At 42.5% G+C, this 25,327-nt stretch overlaps 1 protein-coding gene across 10 annotated transcripts; it reads right to left on the bottom strand.

Annotated features, from left to right (window-relative positions):
- Positions 1-1,716: 1,716 nt before the first annotated feature.
- LOC121607670 (Wilms tumor protein homolog) lies at positions 1,717-21,664 on the bottom strand. 10 transcript variants are annotated; one of them, XM_041938591.1, is made up of 10 exons: positions 21,193-21,664; positions 17,195-17,317; positions 15,708-15,810; positions 12,197-12,280; positions 11,151-11,219; positions 7,408-7,477; positions 3,775-3,919; positions 2,738-2,827; positions 2,228-2,320; positions 1,717-1,838 (listed from the first exon to the last, which is right to left on the bottom strand). In XM_041938591.1, exons 1-10 carry the CDS (start codon positions 21,662-21,664, stop codon positions 1,717-1,719), a joined length of 1,371 nt encoding a protein of 456 aa, XP_041794525.1. The 10 variants fall into 10 exon arrangements, with proteins under 10 accessions (XP_041794525.1, XP_041794526.1, XP_041794530.1 ...); XM_041938592.1 differs by having other exon boundaries at positions 2,237-2,320; XM_041938596.1 differs by lacking the exon at positions 11,151-11,219 and having other exon boundaries at positions 7,408-7,507; positions 21,193-21,263; positions 21,300-21,664.
- Positions 21,665-25,327: the final 3,663 nt, after the last annotated feature.

Below are 25,327 nucleotides of genomic sequence, written 5' to 3'. Positions count from 1 at the left end.
TCAGTAAAGACCAGAGAGACAAACTGGTTCTGTATCAAAACAGTCACAGTACATTTACACAGAGAAAGCATCGTTTTCAGTTATCTCACAAGTACAAAAGGTTCCACTCACATTTGCTGTTTTATGACTCAAATATTAATACACGTGAAAGGAAAAAAAAAAATGAACGTATAAACCGTTTCGGGATCCATCCAAAGAAAAGTAAAATATATCAGTTAAGTTACAGATTTTCCCCCATGGAAAGAGTTCAGTTCCCATGGTGAAGAAGTATTATTTACATCTTGACCATTATGTCCCGGCCACAGAGCCAGTGTGACCCGGCAGACATATTTTAAACACGCAGTGTCTAAAACCCTGCCAAAGTCCAGCAATATTTACACGCTACGGAGACAAGAGACACAGACAGTTATGCTCCAAGAGCACTGAGCACTGCTAGGAAAAAAAACCCCACTCCCCACATTACTCAAAAACCAACAAGTTCAGCTTCTTAAATACAACCATGAAGGTACATTTGTGTTTGCATTTTCTGCTGACCAGACAAAACATCCAAAGCCAACAAGGGTGTTAGATGCAAGTTGTTCACTGAATTCGAACTCTTTAAATCAAACCCAGCGTTATCTTTTATGGCACGAGTGTGAAGAAAGGACACCTCAGCCCCTTTAAATCATTCCAGTGAGAGCAAAAAAGACAAGCCTTCCCAAAGTAGTTCAACATAAGAGATATTTACACCAGCTGAAGGCGCTAAGCTGTAGAGGCATGTGACCACAACCTTTGACCTCACTGTACACGCAGTGGGAGATGGAGGCACGACAATAACGGGGGATGGATGAAATCTTACATTACAGCTCATGGGAGCATTTTTGTGTTGACATGCAGAGAAACATTAACTCTAAGCATGGAGACCTTCTGTGCAGCACATGTACTGTGGATCTAACTGGGTCTGTGTGCATTCTTATATTTACATCTGCCTGACAGCCTATGGACACATGTTACTGCTAAACAGAGACGTCAGTGAAATACTGCTCTTTTTAGTTACCTTTACGAAACAATAATGCAAAACTAATTTCTTGAGAGGACACATCTGGTAATAGTCTGCATTTTATTCATTGTTAAATCCCATGAAAAGACCAAAATCAACCATACATAGACTGTACTGCACCAAATCTGCAGCTGAAATACTCCCAAATAAATGCACTCATTTATTTAGTTTTGCTAGAAACTACAGTTTCTGTTTCAGGAAATTATTAAGCCTTTTTAAAATATATATATGCTTAAAACGTGTATGTTTGTGACCCAGTTTACATCTTCAGTAGCAACAAATCTAGCCTTCAGACCAGAAACAGCTTTGAATATTATGAGAAAGGATTTTATAAGTCAGAGTGGTCCCTTTCAGTCGAATGAGGGAGCTGCGTTTTCACTGGTGGTTTTGCTCTTTTCATGGGTTTTGTTGGCAGTAACAAAGAACAAAATATGTCCAGCCTTTCAAGACACATTTCAGGATGTTTCATGACTTTTAGGCTGATTTGCATGTGTTTAGTGTTGTTGTAGTGTGTTGTAGTTTGTCAAATCAAAATGAGGACTCCACTGGCCCCTGTACAGGCTGGTTTATAGGTACAAAGAGGGGTCACCAGGTTTGGATTAGCCAAAGACAGAAAATATAAGCAGATGTAACCCAGATTTTGACATTTAAAAGTGTGATATGGGCTGACAGAGGACTCAGATGGCCAGCTGGAGCTTGGTGAGGTTCCTCTGGTGCATGTTGTGGTGTCGCACCAGCTCATCACTCCGGGCAAATTTCTTCTGACAGTTCGGCCACCGGCAGTTGAACGGCTTCTCGCCTGAGAGAGGCGGGATGGATGGACAGGTCGGAGGAGATGGAGGAAGGGTTTGAAGAAGAGGCGGAGAGGGTGGGAATGATGGAGAAAGTAGGAGAGGAGGGATTTAGAGAGGATGCAAGCCGGACGGAACAATAATGAGTGAGTGAAAAGAAAGGGGGGAAATGAGAGAAACATTAGAACATTATGCTGATCATAACCTGAATGGGAAGATTTAATGCACTTATTATGGTACTTGCACAAGTCAAGTAGGAATAAACACATGTTGCCATCCCAGCATTATGTTACATAATGACTTTACTTTTCATCTATATAGATATATTCAGTGTACAGCAACTGTATGTAAACATCAAATGGATGAAGAAGAAATGAAAAAATAAAAGTTTACGCACTTGTTTTACCTGTATGAGTCCGGGTGTGTGTCTTAAGGTGGTCAGACCGAGAGAACTTTCTCTGACACGTCTCGCATTGGAAGGGTTTTACTCCTAAACACATGTACAGTATGCATGCACGCACACGCACACACACACACACACACACACACACACACACACAAAGAACACAAAGTCCAGGTTCACACACAGACACACACACGTACAGAAAACACATGCTCAACATCACACACACACACACACACACACACAGAGGGAGAGAAATATAGTAGAGCAGAGGCTGGCAAGGAAGCCATTCAAAAGTTTGGCCAGCCTTTAGCAACTTCATCTGAGGGGAGGTCAGTGTTGTACACAAAATGCAAACTGTGCACTTCAAAAGGCTGCGCTGTCCACAAAACGGCTGTCATGCAAACAGCAGAGGAGCGAGTAGAGAGAGCAGATAGAGAGGAGTGAGAGGGAAACACTGAAAAAATGGAGACAGAGAGGCAGATTGAGTGAGACTGATCAGACCTGTGTGCCTCCTCTGGTGTCTCTTGAGCTGGTCGGAGCGGGAGAACCTGCGGCCGCAGTCCGTGAACTCACACTGGTAGGGTTTCTCCCCTGGACCACGACGACAGAGAGGACACACACACCAATGAGTACAATTCACTTTCAAATCACACACACACGCAAAAATAGACTTTAATGGTCACAACAACACTGCTGTTAACAGACAATGGCAATATATGTAGAGCTGTAACAGAAAATGAATCAGCAACATTTTCAACCAATGAATTGTTCTGTTAGAACAATTATTGGGTTGCAGCCATAAAATATGTGTTTTAATTATACTGCTGTAATTGTCACATTACTTTTCTGACATCAGCCTACAAAAAGGCCATTGCACTGTATTGTATTGCACCTATGGCTCTTATGGCGGTAGCTGCGGCTGAGGACGGGCCAAGGGTGCAGCAAGCTTCACCGACTTAATCACGTTCCATCATCAGCAAAGATACCAAACATGTCGAGCAACTAAGACGGGTAAATGAAAAACAAGATCAGTAAGTTGTGCATGATGTTATGTGTGTGTTTTTCGTCCCTAAAAGCCAAAAATGATGGAGATTTTTGATTGACCATGGTTTTAAGTTCAATATTTATCTGCAAATCTCCATAGCAACGTGGCTGAAAATGATTGAGAATAGACCCATTATTTCACATATTATTAATTATAGTATAAATATTGATACTTGGGGAAAGCTGGAAAGGAAGCACAGACATAGAGAAAAGCTTTCCTACACTTCCACTCCATCAGATGTGACTGGAAATCCAAAGGATCTCTTTATTTGACAAAACAGGAAGTATTTTCTGGCAATAGCAGCTACAGGAATTGGGGCCAATGGAAGCATCACTTAAATAGCTTTTAAAAAGTTTGTTCTACTGAAGCCAAACTGAAAGGCTTTGAGTGAAGTGGGAACACACGGGTGACTGTAACTGTGATGATGCTGCAGACAGCGGTTCTGCAGGAGGTGTAATATCACAGCACATGTTCCTGTTTCTGCTGCTTTCACCTGTGTGTTTGCGACTGTGCATCTGCAGATGAGACAGCTTGAAGTAGCGCTTGTTGCATCCTGGGTAGGCGCACATGAACGGTCGCTTCTCGCTGGTCTCTGACCGCACTATGGCTGGAGCGATGCTGGGCACCCGCCGCACATCCTGCACACACACACACACACACACACCAACCAAACACTTTAAAGCCAAACCACTCAAGGAAACATTAAGAAAAACAATCCCTGGACACCAATAATTGAACCGGTAAAATGTAATTTAGAAAATAGGCAATTAAATCTGTCCTGTGTGTAAATAAGTACATGTGATGTGTCTGGCTCACGGGGATCATTATAATAAAGTGGTCATATATTCATTAGATGGAAATTAGCAGTAAAATGACCCCAGATTGACTGCAGCCCAAAGGGAGCTGTTAGTCACGCCTCGTAGACAGACCCCCTTCCAGAGCGCCCCCATTACAGCCCTGCTGCTCCCTGCCGACACTGCTGGAGAAGAATAACAGGAAATAACACATGGCTGCAGAAGAATCTGTTTTCTCATATTAGTTCATCTTCATAGTAAATCTAAGGTGTTTCTTATTTTTCATGCCCTCTCATGCTGCCGGCCCACCGTCAGTTCCTCTGTTTTGCTACTTGTCAACCCAGTACATGACATTTCAGCCCTTTTCTTCAACTGTTTCCACTTAATACCACTCTACCTCTAAATATTTCTGCCATTACTGTCCTCTTTCTCATTTCTCTCCCTTCGCACCCCCTTTTTCACCACCCTCCCGCAGCCATCTGCTTTTCATTTCCACAGTGCCTGGTATAATGGCCTAAGAGGTCAGCCCTGTTGTAATTAGTACTGTTTGCAGCTATATTCCAGCCATTACATGCTGGAAGAAGAACCACTGTCAGTGCCCATGTGAAATTCACTGACACCGTCATCCTAAAGTCCCACATTATACTGAACCAGTATGAAAGTGAAGTAAACTGCTCAGAATCTGAACCAGACCCTCTAGTTCGTCAGGTGATGCTCAATACATGCAGCAGAACACACAAACTGATATCTAAGGGCTCATGGCAACATGTTGTTCATGAATGCAAAATGAATCCCATCGAGGCGTTAATCCAGCTCATTACACTGCTAATTATCAAAGACATTAAAAGGACCCGATGGAGTGTCAGACCTTTCGTAGCTCCATGGGGGTTTGGTTTTATGAATGGGTCCCCGTTTTGGGTGATGTGATGCTCACTCCTGCCAATGGTCACACATTATTCTACTGATTCAAACCACCAGAAAAGGCAGTGACGAATCAGACCGCTGCCTGATTCGTCATCAGGTTTCCTAATGCACGAAAAATCGGATTTGCAAATGTTTTATGAGGAAGGAAATGCGCTCAACATTTTTGTTAGACCTCAAGATACATTGTTTACATCGTTTACAGAACACTTCACTGGGTGTTTTTAATCATTAGCTGCAGAATATGAATTAAAATGAGCTGAAGTGTTGGAAGACTCTGTCTTTTTGCGCTTCCCGGAGTTCTGAGCATCGAACATTGCTCTGAATGACCGAGCTAGCTAACATTGCTAACACTGGCTAGTTTGCTGACAAAGTATTTAGCATGATGATGAAGCCTTGAGTGAAATAAAATGAGAGGTTAGTTAGTTGTTTATTTACTGCAGCAGCCTATAGCTGGTTTATTCACCATGACCTTTTCGTGCTGTTGCAAGCTAGCAGGTGTAGGAGCCAAATGGGGTATTGTGAGATTCTTTATTTGACCACAGGGTGGCGCTATGGCTATTTAAGGGGACATTTCCTGTCATCGACAGAAAGGGTTTGACCCGGAAGGGCAAACAGGTTTTTGACCGCTGTCTTTGCCGCTGTGCCACTAAATTTGAATGTGTGTTTTTTGACTCGGGTAAATCAAGCCGCTGTATTTTTCACTGTAGAATTAATAAAGTACTTTTTGCAATAAGAGGAACCGGTATATAGACATTTTTTAAACTCTACACAACGACGGAATGGTTTACAGGAGGCACAACAGGTAAAAAGCGCGTCAGCCAGGTCTAACTCGGGTTCAAACCCCCTCAGTAGCCAGTATTAGACTGCGCTCCTTTAATAACAGGTGCTAAATGGCTATGTTTGGTAGCAGTTTTTAAGAGTGCTTAAGAGAAGCTGAAGGCATGTGATTGGCTGAAAGGTTATTTCTAAATTAAAAAATGAAATGTTAAACATTATTATGAAATATGACATTAAAAATAACCTTGAAATTTTGAAAAAGTTGTTATGAAAAGAAAAATTATGACATTAAACATTTCTTTCAAAGATTTTTAATTATTTCACAAATTATAGGCTCATTTATATATGAACTCTAATTCTATTCATTATTTATTATCCTCCATAATTACTTATTTATTTATTTATCATTAAATGCTTTGGGGCTTCACACTGAAGTGACTGATGACTCATCCAGCATGCCTGTCTGCAGTAAGTGAGAGTGACGTCTGTTTGCTGCAGGTGTTAGTTTCATTAATCTAATTAAAGATCAACAAAACTGATTGATCTCCCGCAGCAGAGTGATATAATTAGCTGTGATTCAGTAATTTGTTATGAGACGCTTGATCTTGGATTCAGTTTTCAACAAGCCGTGTAACCATTTTCACAGGTCATGAACCAATATTAATGAAGAATGAAATTCCATGGCTGACAACTGTATTTCCTTTGGCAGTGACTAAGAATTAGTGTAATCCCTGTTATAAAAATTATGGAGAAAGCATCGCGTTGCTACTCAATCTGTTATCTCTCATTTTAGCAGCTCTTAAATTCTACTTTAAAAGGCATAACAGTGAGAGTCTGTTTATTCTTTTGCACTGAGCCAGACCTCTTCCGTGTGTTTTGTGCAATACATTTCAATGAACGGGAGGGGAAAAAAAAATGAGTAAAGGAAAAAAGGAGCAGGGTGACTGATTAAACAGGCCCCAAAAGAGAGAAAGATCTCAGAAAGTCCTGCTGTGGACTAAGAGCAGGTCTGGAGAATCTCTGCTCCCTGTCCTTTAGAGCTGCTGACAGACACTAATTAAAATCTAATGATTTATTAACATGCTGATCCTCGTATGGAAACTGTATCTTTACCCAGTGTAACCTTATGAGTGTGTGTGTGTGTGCGTTTCTTCACTGCTAATGGATTTGTGGAAAAAGATTCCTTTTGGCCTTTAGAGCTACCTTTTAAAAATGTGTGTGTGTGTGTGTGTGTGTGAGAGAGAGAGAGAGAGAGAGAGAGAGAGATGTGTTTGTGTGCATGAGTAGGCGTGTGTGTGTGTGTGTGTGTTTGTAAATCTCTGCTCTGCTACATATCAGTATATCCTCTTCACCATAGCATGGTCATTGCATCAAGCTCTCCGCTCCTCTGTTGAAAACAGATTTTCTTTTTCATTAATGCGTTTTCCTCCAGTGTTTGTTACACTGACCTTAAGCTTTCAGTCTGTCAAGCATGTGTGGTTGTCCTGGTCTCGACACTAAACATGTACAGCAAAGAACACAGTGTGTGAGTGTGTGTAAGTGTGTGTCATGTGACCTCTCCATGGCCTCTTGACAATGAAAGAAATCAACCTGTGGAGAGACAGTAGCAGCAGCAGCAGCAGCAGTCCTACCTGTATGCCCCTGAAGACTCCATGTGTGTGTATGCGGTACTGTGTGCTGCAGCTGTACACCATGGGGGTGCTGGGGTCGCTGTCGTAGCCTGCTGCATGGCTGCCAACACAGAAAGAGAGAGGAGTGATGCAAAATGAACAGAGGAAATCGACACTGGAGTTTAACACTTTCACACAGTTTAGAACAGCTGACTCAAAGCCACACTGGCTCCAAGCGCAGACGACTATTCAATCAGACATTTTCAGCTCCGGAGCATCAAAACTGAAAACTTGCCTGTGCCACTGATCATTTTCCGATCACGAATACTCACAGTTAAAAAGGAGGTTTCCTCGTGGACGACTGCCACATACAGTAGGACGAATGCAAAGCAGACAGACATCAGATAACAAGATGCAAGAACATGATCCAGGGCCATAAATCCATACAGTGTAGCAAACACTGGCAGATATATAGCGCCTGAACTGCAGTTTGATTGCAGGTAAGGCCATGAAGGTATCATTATTCAAATACGCTCACTTTGTCACATACAGGCCGTAATGCAAAACGCAGGCGTCTGTAGACTCGGAGTTGACTGTAGAGACGTAAGTCGTGTTGATGGATGTCTTTTGTCAGAGCGCCATATATCCAGCTGAAGCCTGTGGTTGTGTGTGTGGGTGCCTCTGTTTGTGCATGTGTGTGTATGCTTTGTGTAAAATATTTAAAGTTAAACTTGGGCCTTTTAGCACAGTGAGACCAGACAGAAAGTCAGCCAGCACATGTAGAGGAGGAGGCCTGTTGAAGCTGATATCAGAGGTGTGTGTCGGCTGACTTCATAAAGCCATGTCGCTGTGTGGATGATTGCAGGTATCACCTCTGCAGTACTTTACTGTGGTGCTATGCATAGTTATATTTTCAGCAATGTGGTTTGGACAAATTGCCAATAAATTTGGTATACCCATTCATGTTCCCCTCAGGATGAACTGCAGACAGTTTCATGATTGGACGGACATTTGTCCAATACTTGTATTCATGACTTGATACAAAACTAATGACATTCCTATGAGCTTCAGCTGCACTTTGTGTTTTGTGCATGCTAATACACTAAACGTGAACATGAATATTATACCTACTGGACATCAGCATGCTAGCATTGTCATTGTCGGCATGTTAACATGCTAATACAGCCTCAAAAAGGTGTGAGCAAATTTGTGCAGGCTGTCACATCAACGTTTTGTTGACAAACCAAAACCTCTTTCCATTTCAGTCATGTGTGTTATGTTATCATCTAGCAGTGGACTCTTAATGAGGTCACTATTTATCTCGTGGCATCTATTATATTTCCTGAATTGTGTAGCCTTTTAATATTGTCACTGCAATTGATTGTTTCATTGTCAGTTTGTCCTTAGAAAATGTCTATCGCAGTTTGCCAGAGGCGAAGGTGACGTCTGCAGACCGCTTGCTTTTCTCTTCAACAGTCCAAACCCCAAAGATATTCAATTCACAGGGATGTGAAACAGAAGAAAGCAGTAAAAATCCATCTTTGAGATGCTGAAAGCAGGGATTAGTTGGTGATTAGCCTTGGAAAAGACTTAAAATATGAATACAAATGATTAAAGTATTGAATAAGCACAGTCCAATGTATGACACAAACAGACTTAGAGCACAAAACCTGCTCTGTGACGCAGCCTCCAGCTCTGCCTCTCATATCTCCTTATGATAACACACAGAGAAACAGAAAGCTGTTGTCTATGAAATGAGTCATATTTCAATCTGTCTAACCAAAGGAGGAGGATGGGAGTTTGCATCCTGTGCTGCTGCAGAGGGAACGTACCGTAACACGGCCGAGCGGTCATAAGGTGTTCTTTGTCTGCCTCGCTGTTTCCAAGGACAGGAGGCATCGAGGCCGGTAGACGTCAGTGGTAGACAGTGTTAATCATACTGTAAGCTCCATTACTTATGCTCACTCATTCATCTTTTTCATATTTTAGTTCGTAGTAGCAGGTAATGTAGAAACCTACAACCTTGAAACACCTTTGAGGGGTCAGCCCTCATCTAGCCTGCCATACTAACGAAGAGCAAGAGTTAAACATGAACCTGAACGTGGCCTGACACCAAAGTCCACACGATTACACCAAGGCTGTTACTGAACTGCCCGAAGTGCAACCAAGACAAACACAACTAAATACAAACGGAATCAAGTGATGAATCTAATAATCTCACTTTCTTGCCGAGCCACTCTCACATTTGTCCATTCAATATAAGGCTAAAACCAGCAGCTGGTTAACAAGGCTTAGCTTAGCACAAAGACTGAATGCAGGGAAATGCTGCAGCAACAAAATCCTCTGGTAGAAAAACAACTTTACACTCACTTTACACTATTATTTTACATATGGATTAAACAAGGCGGATATAATGTGTAAATTATGGAGCTTCAGAGGTGCTGACAGGTGGATTTTGTTTCCTTTGAACAGAGCCAGGCTAGCTGTCTCTATTTCCACGCTGTATGCTACGCTAAGCTAGCCAGCTGTCGACTGAAGCTGCACATAGTACGTACATTAACATATATATTACCATACATACAATTTATATACTGAGAAATGTCAAACTATTTCATAAATGCACACTATCCCTGTGTGCAGACTACAATTCACAGCACGTAACGTGATAAACTGGCATGACAAAAAGTCAGCAAGAACAAATTGAAAATCATCTTTATCAAGCTACATATGAAACATGCAGTATGACGCTGGACCGTCCACAGAAGCGCCTCTGTGGCAGCTGATACGTGGTTCAGTGTTTAGTGTGAACAGTGGGGACGGGCCTATCTGCTCTTCCTCTCAAAGCTCAACTCCCCCACACTTCCTCTTCCTCATCTCCTGCTCCTCGCCCCGTTCCTCCTAATCTCCCTGTCTTCTACTGACTCCCTCCTCATCCTTACCCCCCCTCACACCTCCCATCCCTTCTCCTGCTCCCCCTCACTCACAGAGTCACAGAGGCTGAGCGGTCAGAGCTGAGCGAGGCCAGTGAAGCACCACGGTGAAGACCTCCTCAACGATCTGTGGGGCCACGAGACTTTAACAATCACGTTTGTCTCTGCTGTCACTCATTTAAAGACAATCGAAACGCTCGCGCTGCCTCCTCACAACGCAGCCTCGAACAGCACACACATTCTTTCTCGCTGGCACTCCTTTGTACGCACACACATCTCTATCACACACACACACACACACACACTCACACTCACATTCAGCTGTTAACTATGATGAATGCCTGTTGGCTCAGGGTCGGAAGGTATTTGTGAGCTGACACAGAACTGGCCATTGTGCAGCTATGCAGGTTACGGTGACATAAAGTACATTGCATACTCCTAAATGTTTTTAACTCTGTGTGAACAGTGGACGCCGATACCACAGTGATTATTTCTAACTATTTTCAAACGGATTCCTGCTTTCAGAGCTAAATATGAAAATTGAACTTTCAGAAGAGGGTACCCAGAGTTTCCTCTCTGCACCTGATTGGAGGACTGTGCTGACTTTTTTTTTGAACAGTTTGGCCTATCAGACACCTTCCCCCACATGTGACAAAAGAGCTGGCTAAAAAACACTCTCTTTCTGGTGCACATGCTAAGCTAACACTAATCTAAACACCAGCATTATCCAATCCAGTTGGATTTCTCTTCAGTTCAGGCAGAATGTGCCAGGCTGTGGGCCCGTCTGTCAGTACATCCAACTCTAAGCAAAATATCTCTGCAACTGCAAACCACGTGTGCCATGACATGTAGTATAGAGTTTCATGGTTCCCAGAGGACCACCTGACCGTTTTTCTAGCACCACTGTCATTTCCACACATCTGACGCATGTCCTCGGATGTGTCTCCAAACGACACACCTTGGTTCATTGTGTTAAAAAGCAGTAGCTTGGGTCTCCTGGTAGCCTAGTGGTTAGGATGACTACACCATGATAAACAGCGTCGCACACGGTGCAGCCGGGGACCTTTGTTGCATCCTCCCCTCTCATTTCCAATACAGAGCTGCTGTCCGTTAAAAGCAAAGAGCCAAAAAATGTCAGTGGAATTCAATAAAATTTACTGCACGTACAGTTTCCACAGGATGAAATCTGAAGGCGTGTTCAGACTTAATGCGGAGCAAGTTTTCACCCCAAACAGCCAATAAACTGTAGACATGTCAGCCGCAGCCAGCTATCAGTATCGCAGGTGGTGTGTGTGTGTGTGTGTGTGTGTGTGTGTGTGTGTGTGTGTCGAGCGTGCCATTGTGTGTGTTTGTGTGAGAGCTCAGACTGAACTGCAACACTCTGCAGGAGCAGGAACTCCTGCTGTTTCTCTTATTTTCCTCTTGTCTCTGTACCTTAACGGAGTCATCGTACCCTCAGAATATTTTTCCACTCAACTGAAATATTTCTAACTCACTCAGAAAGCTTCACCTTATATGCAATTTGTTTTTTTCCACTTTCATCCTGGAACATAATGACCAGTACAGTGTCTTGGTACTGCCAGGATTTTTTATTCTATGGCCTTACTTATATTTTAGATTCATAAATAAAACAATAATTCTCCTTTTTCAACCTCCCTGAAGCCCACCATTCACTCTGCTCAGCTTCTTCAAAGGGACAAGCTCTGTTTAAACTTCTTCATTCTTTATTTTGGTCTTTTTTTTTTCACTTATCTGCTGATCAAACCAGGCGTGTTTAGTAGGATTATGCCCACAAAACCAGGTTGTCTACATGCAGCATATACATGGTTTTGATATACGTTGTTGCTGCTATTTAAAGAGAGCGATGGATAAGTTCCTACCTCTTTAGGGTGGATGCCAGTGTGCTGACAGGGTTCCATGCCACACACTCCAACTGAGAGGTCATTTGATATAAATTTTCTCCGCTGTGGAGGGAAGACAAAACGTAGAAGAAAAGCTCATGAGCTGTGCAGGGTTGGGTGTGTGCATCCATTTGCGTATCTGTTTTGCCTTTTGCTAGTTGTCTTCAATAGAAGCACTCTCATGAAAAATGCCAATGCACGCACACACACACACACACACACACACACACACACACACACAGTTGCAGGTGGAGCTGAGGTTAAAGAATGTGTCTCAGACAGACACCAAGAAAGCTAAATTCCCCCATAACAGCCATCTTTCATTAAACACAGCGGACTCCACAATCATTATTCAGACCTGCCATGTGATTGCACATGTACACACACACACACACACACACACACACACACACACACACACACACAGTGGATTTATAGCTCTCACCCCCTCACACCACAGCCCCTCTATCACACCACCTGCAGGCTCACAGCAGTCTGGACGGGGTGGATGTGGTGCCTGGTACCCTGCTCATTACGCAGCTATTATTTTACAGTGCAGCAGGGGCATGCAGCCAGCAGAGCACACATGGTATTTCTGCTGAAATATTGCTGGAATAGACGCTGAGCACTAGATTTAAAGTTATGATGCAGGACATTTTTAAATAAATGTCTGCCTCTCTTCTCTGTTGCTGACTGATAGAGCTCGTCGCTGATCACCCAGAGTGTATCGAGGTAGGTTTTTACTGGGAAGCCGCTCCGGGTCACAGGACGCCCGCAGCAGAAATTATGATTTCTTCGCCAAAAAACAGAAGAAGAAAATGCTTATTTGCCATAAGGCGTGATAGTTGCCATGGAGCTTCAAAGTTGTGCAACTATCAAGACATTATCAACAGAAAATCCAAGAAACACATATGATGCCGTTGGAAATGCAGCCTGTGAGAAGTGCAGCACAGAAGCACCACTTTTAAAACGCCCACTCACCAAATTACAAAAAGACTGATGTCAAGTTGTGGGAATATCAGCTATTGAAATGAAAGTCCCCACCACAAGAGGGGGAGGAAGTATTCACATCTTTTACTTTTACTCATATCACATAATACCATAGTGTAGAAATACTCAGCCAGAAGTAAAAGTCATACATTTAAAATTAAAAGTGCAAAAGTCTCTCTCTCTCTCTCTCTCTCTCTCTCTCTCTCCCTCCCTCTGTGTGTGTGTGTGTGTGCCTCTATGTATACACATGTGGTTTAATAAGACCTCAGCATGTTTTCATCTTATGTTGTTCCAGCGGGCCAAGCTGGCGACCTGCAGAGTAAATACAGTCCTGTTGGTACCAGGCTGCAAGATTAGACAACTGACTCAACTCATATGAGTCTTCCCAGCCGTGTGTGTGTGTGTGTGTGTGTGTGTGCGTGTGCGTGTGCGTGTGTGTTTGTATGCATGTAATCTCTCTGTGTGTGTTGAGCACATATCAGTTATGTTTATGGCAAAGACCCTCAGACTGAGACTTTCAAGGCAGCTTATGTGCACCCCACATCTCTCTCTCTCTCTCTCTCTCTCTCTCTCTCACACACACACACACACACACACACACACACACACACACACACAGTTGGAGAGCATATAGTGAGCTTTACCTCCTTAAAATGTTTTGTGTATTACATTCAAATCAAGGTCATTAGAAGCAGGGCATGTGCAAGGCATATTTTGGCTTTTTGGAGTTTTTTATACTTAGTGACAGTGAAGTAATCACAGCTGAGGGGCTGGAGGTGAGCCGGACGAGATGAACAGTTTAAAGAGATGAAGAGTTTTGGCGGGCATTAGTATGAGGACATTTTTAAACACTGTAATAATTTAGGTATCTGTATGTGTGTGTGTGTGTGTGTGTGTCTGTGTAGATTGTATACATGGATACATATTTGGTAAGTGAAGTTTTTCTCGGCCTATGTGAACACCTAATTGAAGGAAGAGAAATCAGGACTGAATCAGATTTGGGACAGGACGGGTTTTGATGATCTGATGTAGTAAATAAAAACATATTATCTTTTTCTCAAAATACCAAAGAGATTTTTTTTTATGGAATTGTCACAGTAGGAAAAGCAGAGGTTTGAATGATCAAATGAATCATGGCTGAATTCCATTTAGCTGCTTCAGTTTCAGACTGGCGTCACTGGGAGACCTGGACAGAACAGAGCCATCAGTGATGGCTTTAGTAACACTTGTGCTTAATTCATTGAGCCAAACAGCAAAAATACATAAATGGCCTCTTCACACTTCACATCAGTGACCAGAACAGAGTGACTCGTCGGAGGATTTCTTGGTGAATTGATGCACAGTTTGACAAGAAAAAAGCCGACAGCAGTTTGTTGAGTGGAAATATTTCTGAAATGTAGCGTCCCAGTCACTCATCTGCTGCAGACTGTTCTGGAAAAACGGCTTAATGTGACTCAAGGAAATGAGACGCTGTCTCCTGTCAGTGCTTTTACTTTATTTCCTGCTTTTTTCCTGTTTTTCACGGCTTAATTAAAATTAATATCTAACATGGTAAGAAAATCCTGTGTCAGATTGAGAAACTTGATTTTTTTAAATGAGATTCCACTTTTTAAGATTTGATTTTGAGAGCTTATAAATCTGAATTAATTAATCACTCATGATTTGCGGACATACTATAGGTCTCTCTCTGCAAATGACCAAAAAAAGACTGGCCTTCAGTGCTATTAATTGTATTAATTAATTAAACAATACAGCAGCACAGGAAACTTCTGTACAATCTAACATTGAAACTGTACTTTATATTAAAGCCGCTAAATGTTGCTGAAAATAAAGACAGTGCTACAGATCATAAAGCCAGAATATCTTTGTCTATTTTTATAGATATGAAACCAGTAAAAAAAAAGTTTTTCCTGGCCCATGATCTGTGCTGGGACGTACACGTTATGTCAAAGAAAAGAGCAGTGGTGAATGAAGAGAGTCGAATAATGATGATTGCCTGCATAGTTTTCTCAATAGGAAGCAGAATAGCTTGATTTATGATATGGTTTGAATATTTTCCACTCGGTAAGTCAACCCACTTTCCTTCAGAACTTCCTGCCACTGTTAGTTTACTTCCTTCTGTGGCGCAGTGACTTTCTAATCTGCATATAAACATCCGAAATTAGGATTTTTAAACCAGTCGAGGGAGGAATCCACACTTCTCGTCACTGAGTTAGCGTGAAAACCTCCAAAACGGCCGAAAAAAGCTCCCAGAGGAAGGAAAGCAAAAGGAAAAAGGAAGCAGCTATGGCAGACAGACCTGTCCTGTAGGTGAACATCCTGTTCAAAACTGCATCCTGCTACCTTTCACTGAATTACTGCTGCTTGATCCAAAACAAACAGCTTGCTTTCAGAAACACGTCCATCTTTAATTGTTGCGTTCATTGTATATATACATGTGCCATGCTTGTACAAGGAGTGTGTGTAAATGTGTGTGTGTGTGTGTGTGTGTGTGTGCTACCTGTTGTAAGGGTTCCTCAGCAGCAGAGCCTGGCTGCCTGTACAGCTGTCTGAAGGTGTGTGGCATCCGTAGACAGGAGGAGGTACGGGATACTGCTGCTCACCTGTCGAGCATGGACACACACACACACACACACACACACACACACACACACACACACACACAAGCTAAAATATGTGCGAACGCTGTGCACTCAGAGGAAATGTTGTCTTTAAACTTTAAACTTAAATCTCTTCTCCTTTTAAAATCTGCCCTCTCTTGCCCTCTTCTTCTTTCCTCCATTATTTTCCGGTTTCTTCTACAAATACGTTGCCTTCGCTTCATGTTTCTCTCTCCGGGCTTCCCCGGCAGTGAAGTCAATGGCTCCCTCGACATTTCTCAACATTCCAAAATCTCTCTCAGCCCCGACTCGCCCACTTATCTCTGCCGTAAAAACCAGCCGAAATTTACTGCGGCGGCTTCATAAAACAAACTCATTTACATATTTACCAATAACATGCGCAGAGGAGGGATTAAAGGGAAAGGTGGGCGGATGAAAGAGGGGATGAGAGGGGGAGACGAGGGAGTTTGTGAGCCAGGATGTGGCTGATTTATACCTCCGACAGACGGGGTCACTGCAGAGACGTCGGAATAAGGGACAAGACACTCCCTAGGTGAGGGCCATGGAGCTGCCATACAGACGCAGCTGTGCACTCACACGGGGGCTTTAAATACACACACACATCTACTTTTGTTCTTATTGAAAGAGGCTCTGGGGCATTGTTTTCTTTTAAGAGGTGACTACTGAAAGATAAAAATAGATACACAAATTATTCTGGATAAAACGTATCACAGCCTTTTCCAGATCAGAACAGTTGAAATACATTTGAACCCATTTTGGGGTATTTGGACTGGGGAGTGGACGGCATGCAACAGAACAGCACTACAAAGTAAAATGCAGCACCTACACATTTAGTCATAGTTGACCTGAATTTGACTTTCTTACATGTGTTTTATCATCTAAAAGTCATTAAGTCAAAGGAATGTGTAAATTCTGTGCAGATTTTTAGAAGTCAGGACTGACTTTTGGTTTCACAGAGGACTCAAACCCCAGTCTGCTGTGTGAAGGCCGGGGTTTGACCCACATTCTCTGAACTATAAGGACTTTATTGCTCCTTATACTACATCACCTGGTGATCGGTGTAAATATCTGAATAGCTGCCAGGTGGTTATTCTCCTCGGGGTGCAAACAGACACTCTAAGACATGCAGGCTAAAATCCGCTGTCGCACTTTACTGCAGAGAAAGGCAACCAGATAGCTGAAGGAAGAGCGCTACATCAACTGAACCCTATGTGGTGAGAAAACCTCAGGCTAACATGAGCGAAAACTAAAGCAATTAACTAAAGCCTTATTAATGACCAAAAACAATCATTTTATACAGCATTTTAAAGATTCAAGGAGTGGAACAATTCAGCGCTGGTACACTCACACACATATGTGCTCTTACCCATAGTGCTTTGCTGAGTTAAAGCGTCCTCATGTTTGAAGGAGTGGTTGGAGAACTGCGAGCTGTGGTGTGTAGGAGTGTGGCCGTAATTACTGGCTCCGTCGAATGCGACCGTGCTGTAGGCTGCGACACGGAAACAAAGAGCAGTGAGTACACGGAGCTGGCATCAGAGACCACCTCATTAACACTGGAACCAGGAGCAACTTCTGTCGGTCACCAGTTAGATCACCAGCTGCACTGACACGATGCAGCCGATCCTTTTTATTGTCCCCCCTAATTTGAAACCTGGTTTTATCATTGAATACAACTGTTAAACACAGCTGAACATGGATAAAATAACATCTGAAAACAGTGCAGGAAGAGTGGAGCTCCAACAGAAACACGATTTTAAAAGGTTTGTTCTACAGTGAAGAAACTGCTGCTGAGCAGAGCATGAGACGGGGACTGAGATCCTGATCAGGTCAGAGAGTCATGACTAAGTTTTGGTGCTGCTCCATAGAAAAGCTGAAGAATTTTTTCATCGTGGAGCTCAGAAATTCCTGGACTGCTTTCTCTGACAGTCACAGGTTATGGAGTCAATCCTCAGAGGTGATTTTACTCCATGAGAAACATACGAAGAAACGTTTCCACGAATGTTTTACAGCCATTTTGAAAGATTCATTAAGGATCAAACAAGGACCCAATTTACTTAACCTTTAAAATAGTTTCAGTTTCCCCCGATGGTTTTAGGTTCATTTCTAATGGTCGATATCTGATTTAGCAAAAAAGTTTCAAAGTTTGTAGTCACTTTTTCGCTTGGGTCATCCAACTTCTGATCCACTTGTATACACAGTTTTATATATTTATATTAGGGATATATTCTAGTTTGAATGTGTAAAGCTGCAAGAGACGACAGGACTGACAGCAGTCTCCACTTGGGTGAAAAACATTATTTCTTTAATAGGGTTTTATGAAACAATATAACACCAGGGCTCACACATGTTCACGTTCACACACACGCGCGCACACACACACACACACGCACACACACACACACTGTTGTTGTTCAGAGGAGACTAGATCTGCGACATCCCAGACCAGACCTGACTCATAAGACTGACCTAAAGGCCACAACACAGTCCCATATATCACCCACACCCAGCCACCCACCCACCCACACACACACACACACACACACACCATCCTGCCCCTTCACATACATGCTTCATTAATTAAAATGCAGCACTTTCACTCACTTTACTCGGTGGATCATTGGGTGAGAGGAGTGAGAAGAGAAAAAAACTCATTAAACATCTCCATTTATCTTCTACTCACCCCTGTCTGACTCCTCTGCGTGTGTGTGTGTGTGTGTGTGTGTGTGTGTGTGTGTAGGGTCATACTTTTGTTGCCTTGAAGTCCAGCACTGAGGTGACAAGTGATGAGGTCAATTTGCATTTAACTGGAAAACCCAGTCCGGAAATACCCCAGGACTTTTTTTTTAACAAACTGAAATTCACTGCTGTTCAAAAACCTGCAGATTCCAATTTCTAAATGTGTGAAATGTAAAAGCTGCATTCTCCCATGTTTATTTTATTTTAGATGATTCTGTTTCTGTTATGTTATCTTTAAACATGAGCAGTACTGATGTTAGCAGGTTATCATGTCTTGATACTGTGAAGGTTTACTGATAAAATGTGCAGCTACAGTATTTTACTCTTAAAACAAATGGAAAATGAAAATATCTCCAGTGTCCAGTTGTTTTTTTTTTACTCCAATGAATGACCAGAACATGTTTCAGTTGCACCTGCAGGCCTCTGTGAACAGGGCCGCAGTGAAATGTTTAGTTTTAGAAACATGCAGCAGAATAAATGCACTGCACTTCTATAAGGATGCCATTCCTCCTGGAGGGGGGCTCCAGTGATAGTCTCTATGACCCTGCTCTGTTATCAGCTCTACTGTGTGACCCGAGTCCTGCTGTTAGTTTGTTTGTGTGTGCTCGTCCAGCCACAGCAGGGAGCAGATAAAATATGTTAGAGGGCGGCTCAGCTCTTTGATTATACTGTTATTCCTAAATTATCTGCTTGATAAGCATGTTATTACTAATTAATCTGTTGGGTAACCCCTAACAGATTCATTATCCTGCATGGATCAGGGATTAGTTGTTCGGCAAGAGAAAACTCCATCAGGTTAGGATTTTAAAATAGAATATCATATGTTCTTTGAATAGAAAAAAACTTACAAAGAAAAGTGAACTCAAATGTCTGTATAATCATGAAAAATGTTGCATACACACATAAACACACACACATAATAATGAATCAAATACAGAAAAGAATAACATTTCATAACAGTTCAATTCAGATGAACTCAGATATCTCACTTCCATTCAATAGAATAGATTTTAATTCAAAAGATCTCATCTGATTCAATTCTGCATGTTGCTCTCACTTCTACGGCAAGTTTGTGTTTAATTGTCTTCAGTATGAGATAAAACCACATTTTGAGGATCGTCATCAAAAAATTTTTTTTTCAGCAGGTATTTTTCAAAATATGGATCAAAGTGTTTTGCCATATTTTATAGACTAAAACTATAGTTGTGAAGGTGTGAGAAATAACAAACTGTAATAGCCAAAATGACAAAATGCCTCAAGATCTGTCGTTTTGTTTTCTTTTAATTACAAAAAATTCCAGCAAAAACTCTTTTCTTGTGTCGAACCTGAAGAATCTGAAATTTATATATTTAGGTATTTTTATCAGTCAAAGGAAAATTGTTAAAGAAGAGCGGAGTGATGAACACTCCACAGACAGACACATCTTAGACTCATCTCTTCTGTCCCGTTAGTGTTTGTGTGGTCAGAAGCAGCTTCAGCAGCCTCAACACAAGCAAAACTTCACCAAAAATAAAACTGTTAGACTTGCTGTTCGTTTAGAGTGAAGTTTTAATCTGCCTCATTCAAGACGCCCGGAGTTATTTGGGTTTATTGGGCTAAAATGATGTTTTTCCTCGCTCATGGTCCGGACCCGCTCTACATGGAAAGTGTCCTGAGAGAACTTCTGTACGTGAATATAACTGAAAAGCATTGAATCAGGGTCTATGTGGGTGTTCACTAATAGAATACTGAGCATCAAGTAAAATTCATACTGACAAAACTCCTGTTGATCCCAAAACAAAAATCAAATGTATGAATAAAAAAAGAATGAAGACCATGAATGTGTCACATACATTGGAAAATACATTGGAAAAATTACGAACTCAAAGTGAGTCAGTTTGGGGTCAAAACAAGTCTATGAATTAGAGTTAGGTACAATTGTTGAATTTTTTTCTCTCAGCTGTGACTCAGCCAGCTTGTTAAAGAGCCATTTACACAAACAGCAATTAACTACCAGCATAAATATACTTGGCTGAAACATTAATAACTAAATCCTAAAGGGATTTTTGAGTATGTGATGCTTGAATTTACACAAACAGGAGCCGTGAGTCTTCTGCCAGTGTGGAAGCTGAATCACTCTCGGCTTTTTAATGGCAATTCTCAATTATCTGTGCGTGGTATTAAATAATTATCTTTGTTAATCACATGCTCGTTGACGCAGGGTAAAATTCTAGGCTGAACTCAGGCCTCCGAGCAGTGAAGGCAAAACATCTTTAAAATTTAAACCACATATAATAATGTTTCATACAGGTGCAGCGCTGCTGACTGATCCATATGTGACTGATGTGCTCTGAGTTATCCCGCTTCAGGTTTCCATCAGGGGTGTAAAACGGTTAAACTGCTGCAAGTTAAAAGATGAGTGACATGAATCTACATCTCTGCTCTGCAGAGTCCAGCAAATAAGCAGTGAGTTATCTCATTTCATCTGACAGGTTTAGTTAGTTTCCTTTCAAGCTTCTGGGAACAAAAGTAACTCTAAAACGAGTGATTTGACACTGATCGGCGCTATATAAAACTCTCACACACACACACACACACACACACACACACACACACACACACACACCTGCCCTCCCCCTCCAGCCCTACCTGTCTGGTTGCGGGCTGCCTGCTGCGTGTCCATGCAGTTGGTCAGGTACGGTGGATTGCTGAACATCCTGCTGGGGGGCTGGTGGTGGTGCGGGGCGGTCACAGACGGCGGCTGACTGGGCGGCGGTGGAGGTGGGGGCGCCCCAAATGCCGCCCCATACCTGCAGGCCCCGGTCCCAGTGAACTGCCCTGAGAAGTGGACGGTGAAGGCGCTGAGGCCACAGTGAGGGTCCGTGTCAAGGTGGTGGGGGTCGCTGGTGGCCCCCCAGCTAGGCTCCTGCTTGATGAAAGAGTGTGGCCCCAGAGAGGTGTGGGGGGTGGCCAGGGAGGAGTAAGGGGAGGCGGCGGTGTGGAAGTCCAGGACGGGAGCCCACTGAGGAGCCGTGCTGACGGGCAGGGCTGGGCAGCCGGGGCTGGGGCCCGCCGGGAGAGGGGGCAGCAGGGAGTTCAGGTCACGTACGTCTGATCCCATTGTGGTCCAGGGGCGAAAACTAGGACAAAGGTAAGCTATTTTTAAATCTGATCTGTCACCCTGTACCTTTCTACCTGCCTGCCTGCCTCCCTGCCTGCTTGACTCTGATCGTCTGGCTGACCCAAACCCAAATCAGCCACCACCCTCTAAATCCACCAAAGTCTAGAGAGCCGTTCTTTCACTACGAGAACTGATCCTTCTCTTTCACAAGTCTTCTCTGGCTCGGTTTCTGCCCATCAGCTGTTTACGGCACTGGAAACTCCTTAAGTCCGACAGAAGTTCATGGCGACACAGCAGAGTCACAGCGCTCAACTTTTCTCAGCAGCACGATGAGGAGAGACCGAGAAGTCAACCCAGTGATGAGGCGTGATCTTCACCCTAACGTCCACAAGAGCAGGGACGGGGTGTCTGGCTCGGAGGGATGGAGTCCATTCACGGAGGAGAGAGGCTTCTGCTCAGAGCTTTCTCAGTGAATGGAGAAAGAGGAGTGGAGGAGTGAGGAGGAGTAGCCCTCTTTTTCCTCCACGCTCTCAGCTTGAGTGTTTGTGTGTGTGTGTGTGTGTGTGTGTGTGTGTGTGTGTGTCTGGGGAGGGTAGGAGGTGGAGTCAGGAGGTGATGAGGGACAGCAGCCCTCTGACTTCATTCATTTACTGTACGCTGAACAGCACACACACACACACACATGCACACACGCACGCACACACACACACACACACACACACAGAAATATTTGCAGGAAAATAAGTACCAATTTTAACTTCAGGGACAAAAGAAAAATAACACTTCCTGATATTAATGCTTATATTTTAGCTTATGTGAAAAAAAAAAATGCTCACTATGAAATTTCCTCTCAGCTTTGTTGAGGGAAAAATAACCGTCAGCTGCTCTGTTGTTTCTGCTATAAATCTAGTTTATTGGTGAGAGGCTGCGACTTTTCAGCTAGTTGATTTTCCCTCAGTCAGATACAAAAAGGCCTATTATTTTAAATCAAGAACCACCACATCAGCCATTTATGAGACGGGTCTGATCGAAAATGTTCTCCTTAACACCGCGTGATGGCCTGTTTTAAACCATCACCTGGACAAAAACAGTAAGTGAGAAATTAGGCCCGGCCTCGCGCAGGGATCCGTTTTAAAGAGGTCTCAAATTCAATGAAACACATTCACCTCCTGCACAAAACTGCTCATTTAGGTCATTTATCTCCAGAGTGTATGGTTGTTTTTGAATGATTTTGATGATTAGACAAAATAAAATAAATTTAAAAAAAGGATGACGGCTTGATTTCAGATGTAGGCAGATTAACTTTTAATGGTTAAACGTTGTGGAGTGAGGCTTTAACGTCTGCGCGCTCATTCGTTTATTTATTTATTTGTTTCACGTTGTAGCTTTTTAAAAAGCTAAAATTTAGCCGACAGTAGAGGTAGTAAAATTTGCATTGAATGGGCCAGTGACCCTGACACATTTTTCCTTTACTCATGTGATTTATTACGACCTGAAAACTACAAGAGGAGAGACAAAAAAGAAAAAACTCGGACAAAATAATAATAAATAAAATAACAGGTGAAGCGGACATCATTTGTTTTCAATTAAATTACTCTTTTTTCACAGCATTGCGCAGAAAAAATAAATCAGCAACCAAGATAATTAATTCATATTTAACACTATGCATTATTATAATTATCAGTCTTCCTAATTTATTATTATTATTATTATTATTATTATTATTCCAGACTCCATGTCTTCCTGCCGGTTTTCCCCTGAACTCCTCTCTCTGTGTGTCTGTGTGTGTTCTGGTCTCTTCTTTATCTGCGCGTGCTGGTCGGAGCGGCTTCCCGCGTGCAGGAGGAAAACGGCTCATTTAATGCAAATATCATGTTTTAGCTGCAGTGTTGAAGCGCGCCATGAAAAACACACTGTAACCTCCGGTTCATGTGGAAAATTAAACTATTACAAACTAAACTATGATTTTTTTTTCTGCCTCCAAATCAAGTGCGCGCGCGGCGGATCACTTCACATATAAAAGAGCTTCATAATGCGCGCAAACATAGGAAGTTGCGCCAGAAAATGACCAGAAATTAACAAATTGAACAAAATATTTCAGCTTCAGTAACGTCTCTGCGTCTGTTCATTTTGTTACACTTTTGGTAAAAAATAATGGTAACAATTTACTGCGTTTTAAGGTAATTAATCGGTATTTAATGATGCGAAATCTAATTTAGCTGGGTGTTAAATCTCTATCCATCTTGAACCTGTCGCAGCAGCTCCTCTTCCTCCTCTCTCTTACGCGCTGCTTGCTGGATCAGCTTCATCATGTCACAGTCAGAGCAGAGCCACATGGAACAGGCCGGAGACCCGACCATGAGCCTGCAAGCTTTTCCTCTCCGAAAAACAAAAATCAAAAAGCGCCTTCAGGTTTTCTCTTATGTGCACTAGTAGCACAAAAGTAATTATTCATTACTCCTTAGAATTGCGTTGGCTGCAGGTATTTTGCAGATACTTTTCATGAGTCACCACATTTCTCATCAAACCAGAATGATGCATGAGGTTTCAGCACCAACCTGCTCAGGGACATCAGGCTGGTCTGACTGGCGGGTGTAAGAAATGTCTTGAACATGACCGACGGGCCTGATGAGATGTGTTTCTTCATGTGACACAGCGTCCAGTGTACACAACAACAGTGATGTCATATTTCTGATGTCGAAGGACATTTGAAGCTGAGAGTCTTCGCTGCTCTTTGCCCTCTTTGTCATTTAGTACAGTCAGAGCATCCAAACTTAGGCAAAATAGGAGTTTGATGAGCGGAGGTGAGTGGAAGCAAGTGGCAGCCACCACAGCTGTCTGTGATAGGCTGAGACACCTGTCAGTCAAGGCAACCACATCCCCAAACAGTTGAAGCTTTATTATCAAATAACTAAGACAAAGATCAGTGAAATTAGTTTTTTGAGGCTTTAGCGGTCTATCCCTTTCACATCAACACAGTCTGATGGTGCATTTCCAGCCACAGGCTTTTTATGAGCATTATGTGCACATTAAAGGAAAACACAGTGGAAATACTGCAAAAATACTTTTATGTTTGGCTGATGTGCAAAAGTTATAAAAGCAAAATGCAACACAGTACAATGGAAATGCATTCAGGCAAAAAATCCTGATGGATGTGACTAAAACATTCATGTAAGCCTCCTCTTAGTGTGTGGAGCTATGAGTAGACTGTAACCTTCCTCACATGAATACATGAAACAAACAGAAAAGACATATTTCTGTCACATTTTCTACATTGTTTGAGTGACTGGTGCTCCTTTAATCATGCCATCTTCCTCTGCAGTGCTTTAATGGAACCTGACTGGAGATTTAATGGATGGAAATGTGCATTAATAAAACATTTTCTTTTGAAGATTTTCTTAAAACTGAGGCAACGCCTAGTGGCCATTAGCTGAACTGCATCTTAAAGCATACCTCACTCAGGCCTGATTGCTCAATCCCAACGCCATATTTCTACATTATCTACACATGGACGTATGGATAAGGTTAGGGAAAGATAATGGTTGCAGTAAAAACAATCAACGTGTGGACTGTGATGGGGCGTGCACTCTGACCTCCGCACCCACCCTTTCCCCGCCGCTGCAGCAAACAAAGGACACGTCTGGCCACACTGGAACTACATCA

The sequence above is a fragment of the Chelmon rostratus genome, chromosome 6, assembly GCF_017976325.1.
Source record: "Chelmon rostratus isolate fCheRos1 chromosome 6, fCheRos1.pri, whole genome shotgun sequence".
Taxonomy (NCBI): domain Eukaryota; kingdom Metazoa; phylum Chordata; class Actinopteri; order Chaetodontiformes; family Chaetodontidae; genus Chelmon; species Chelmon rostratus.
The sequence above is the reverse complement of the archived record's forward strand: the minus strand, read 5'-3'. Positions and strand labels throughout refer to the sequence as shown.

Coding starts and splice junctions, on each gene's coding strand:
- LOC121607670 (XM_041938591.1), bottom strand. CDS start 21,664: ATGGGATCAGACGTACGTGACCTGAACTCCCTGCTGCCCCCTCTCCCG. Junction 17,318..21,192: donor GGCAGCCCGCAACCAGACAG/GTAGGGCTGGAG, acceptor TCCGTGTCGCAG/CCTACAGCACGGTCGCATTC. Junction 11,220..12,196: donor CTGGCATCCACCCTAAAGAG/GTAGGAACTTAT, acceptor TGGAAATGACAG/TGGTGCTAGAAAAACGGTCA.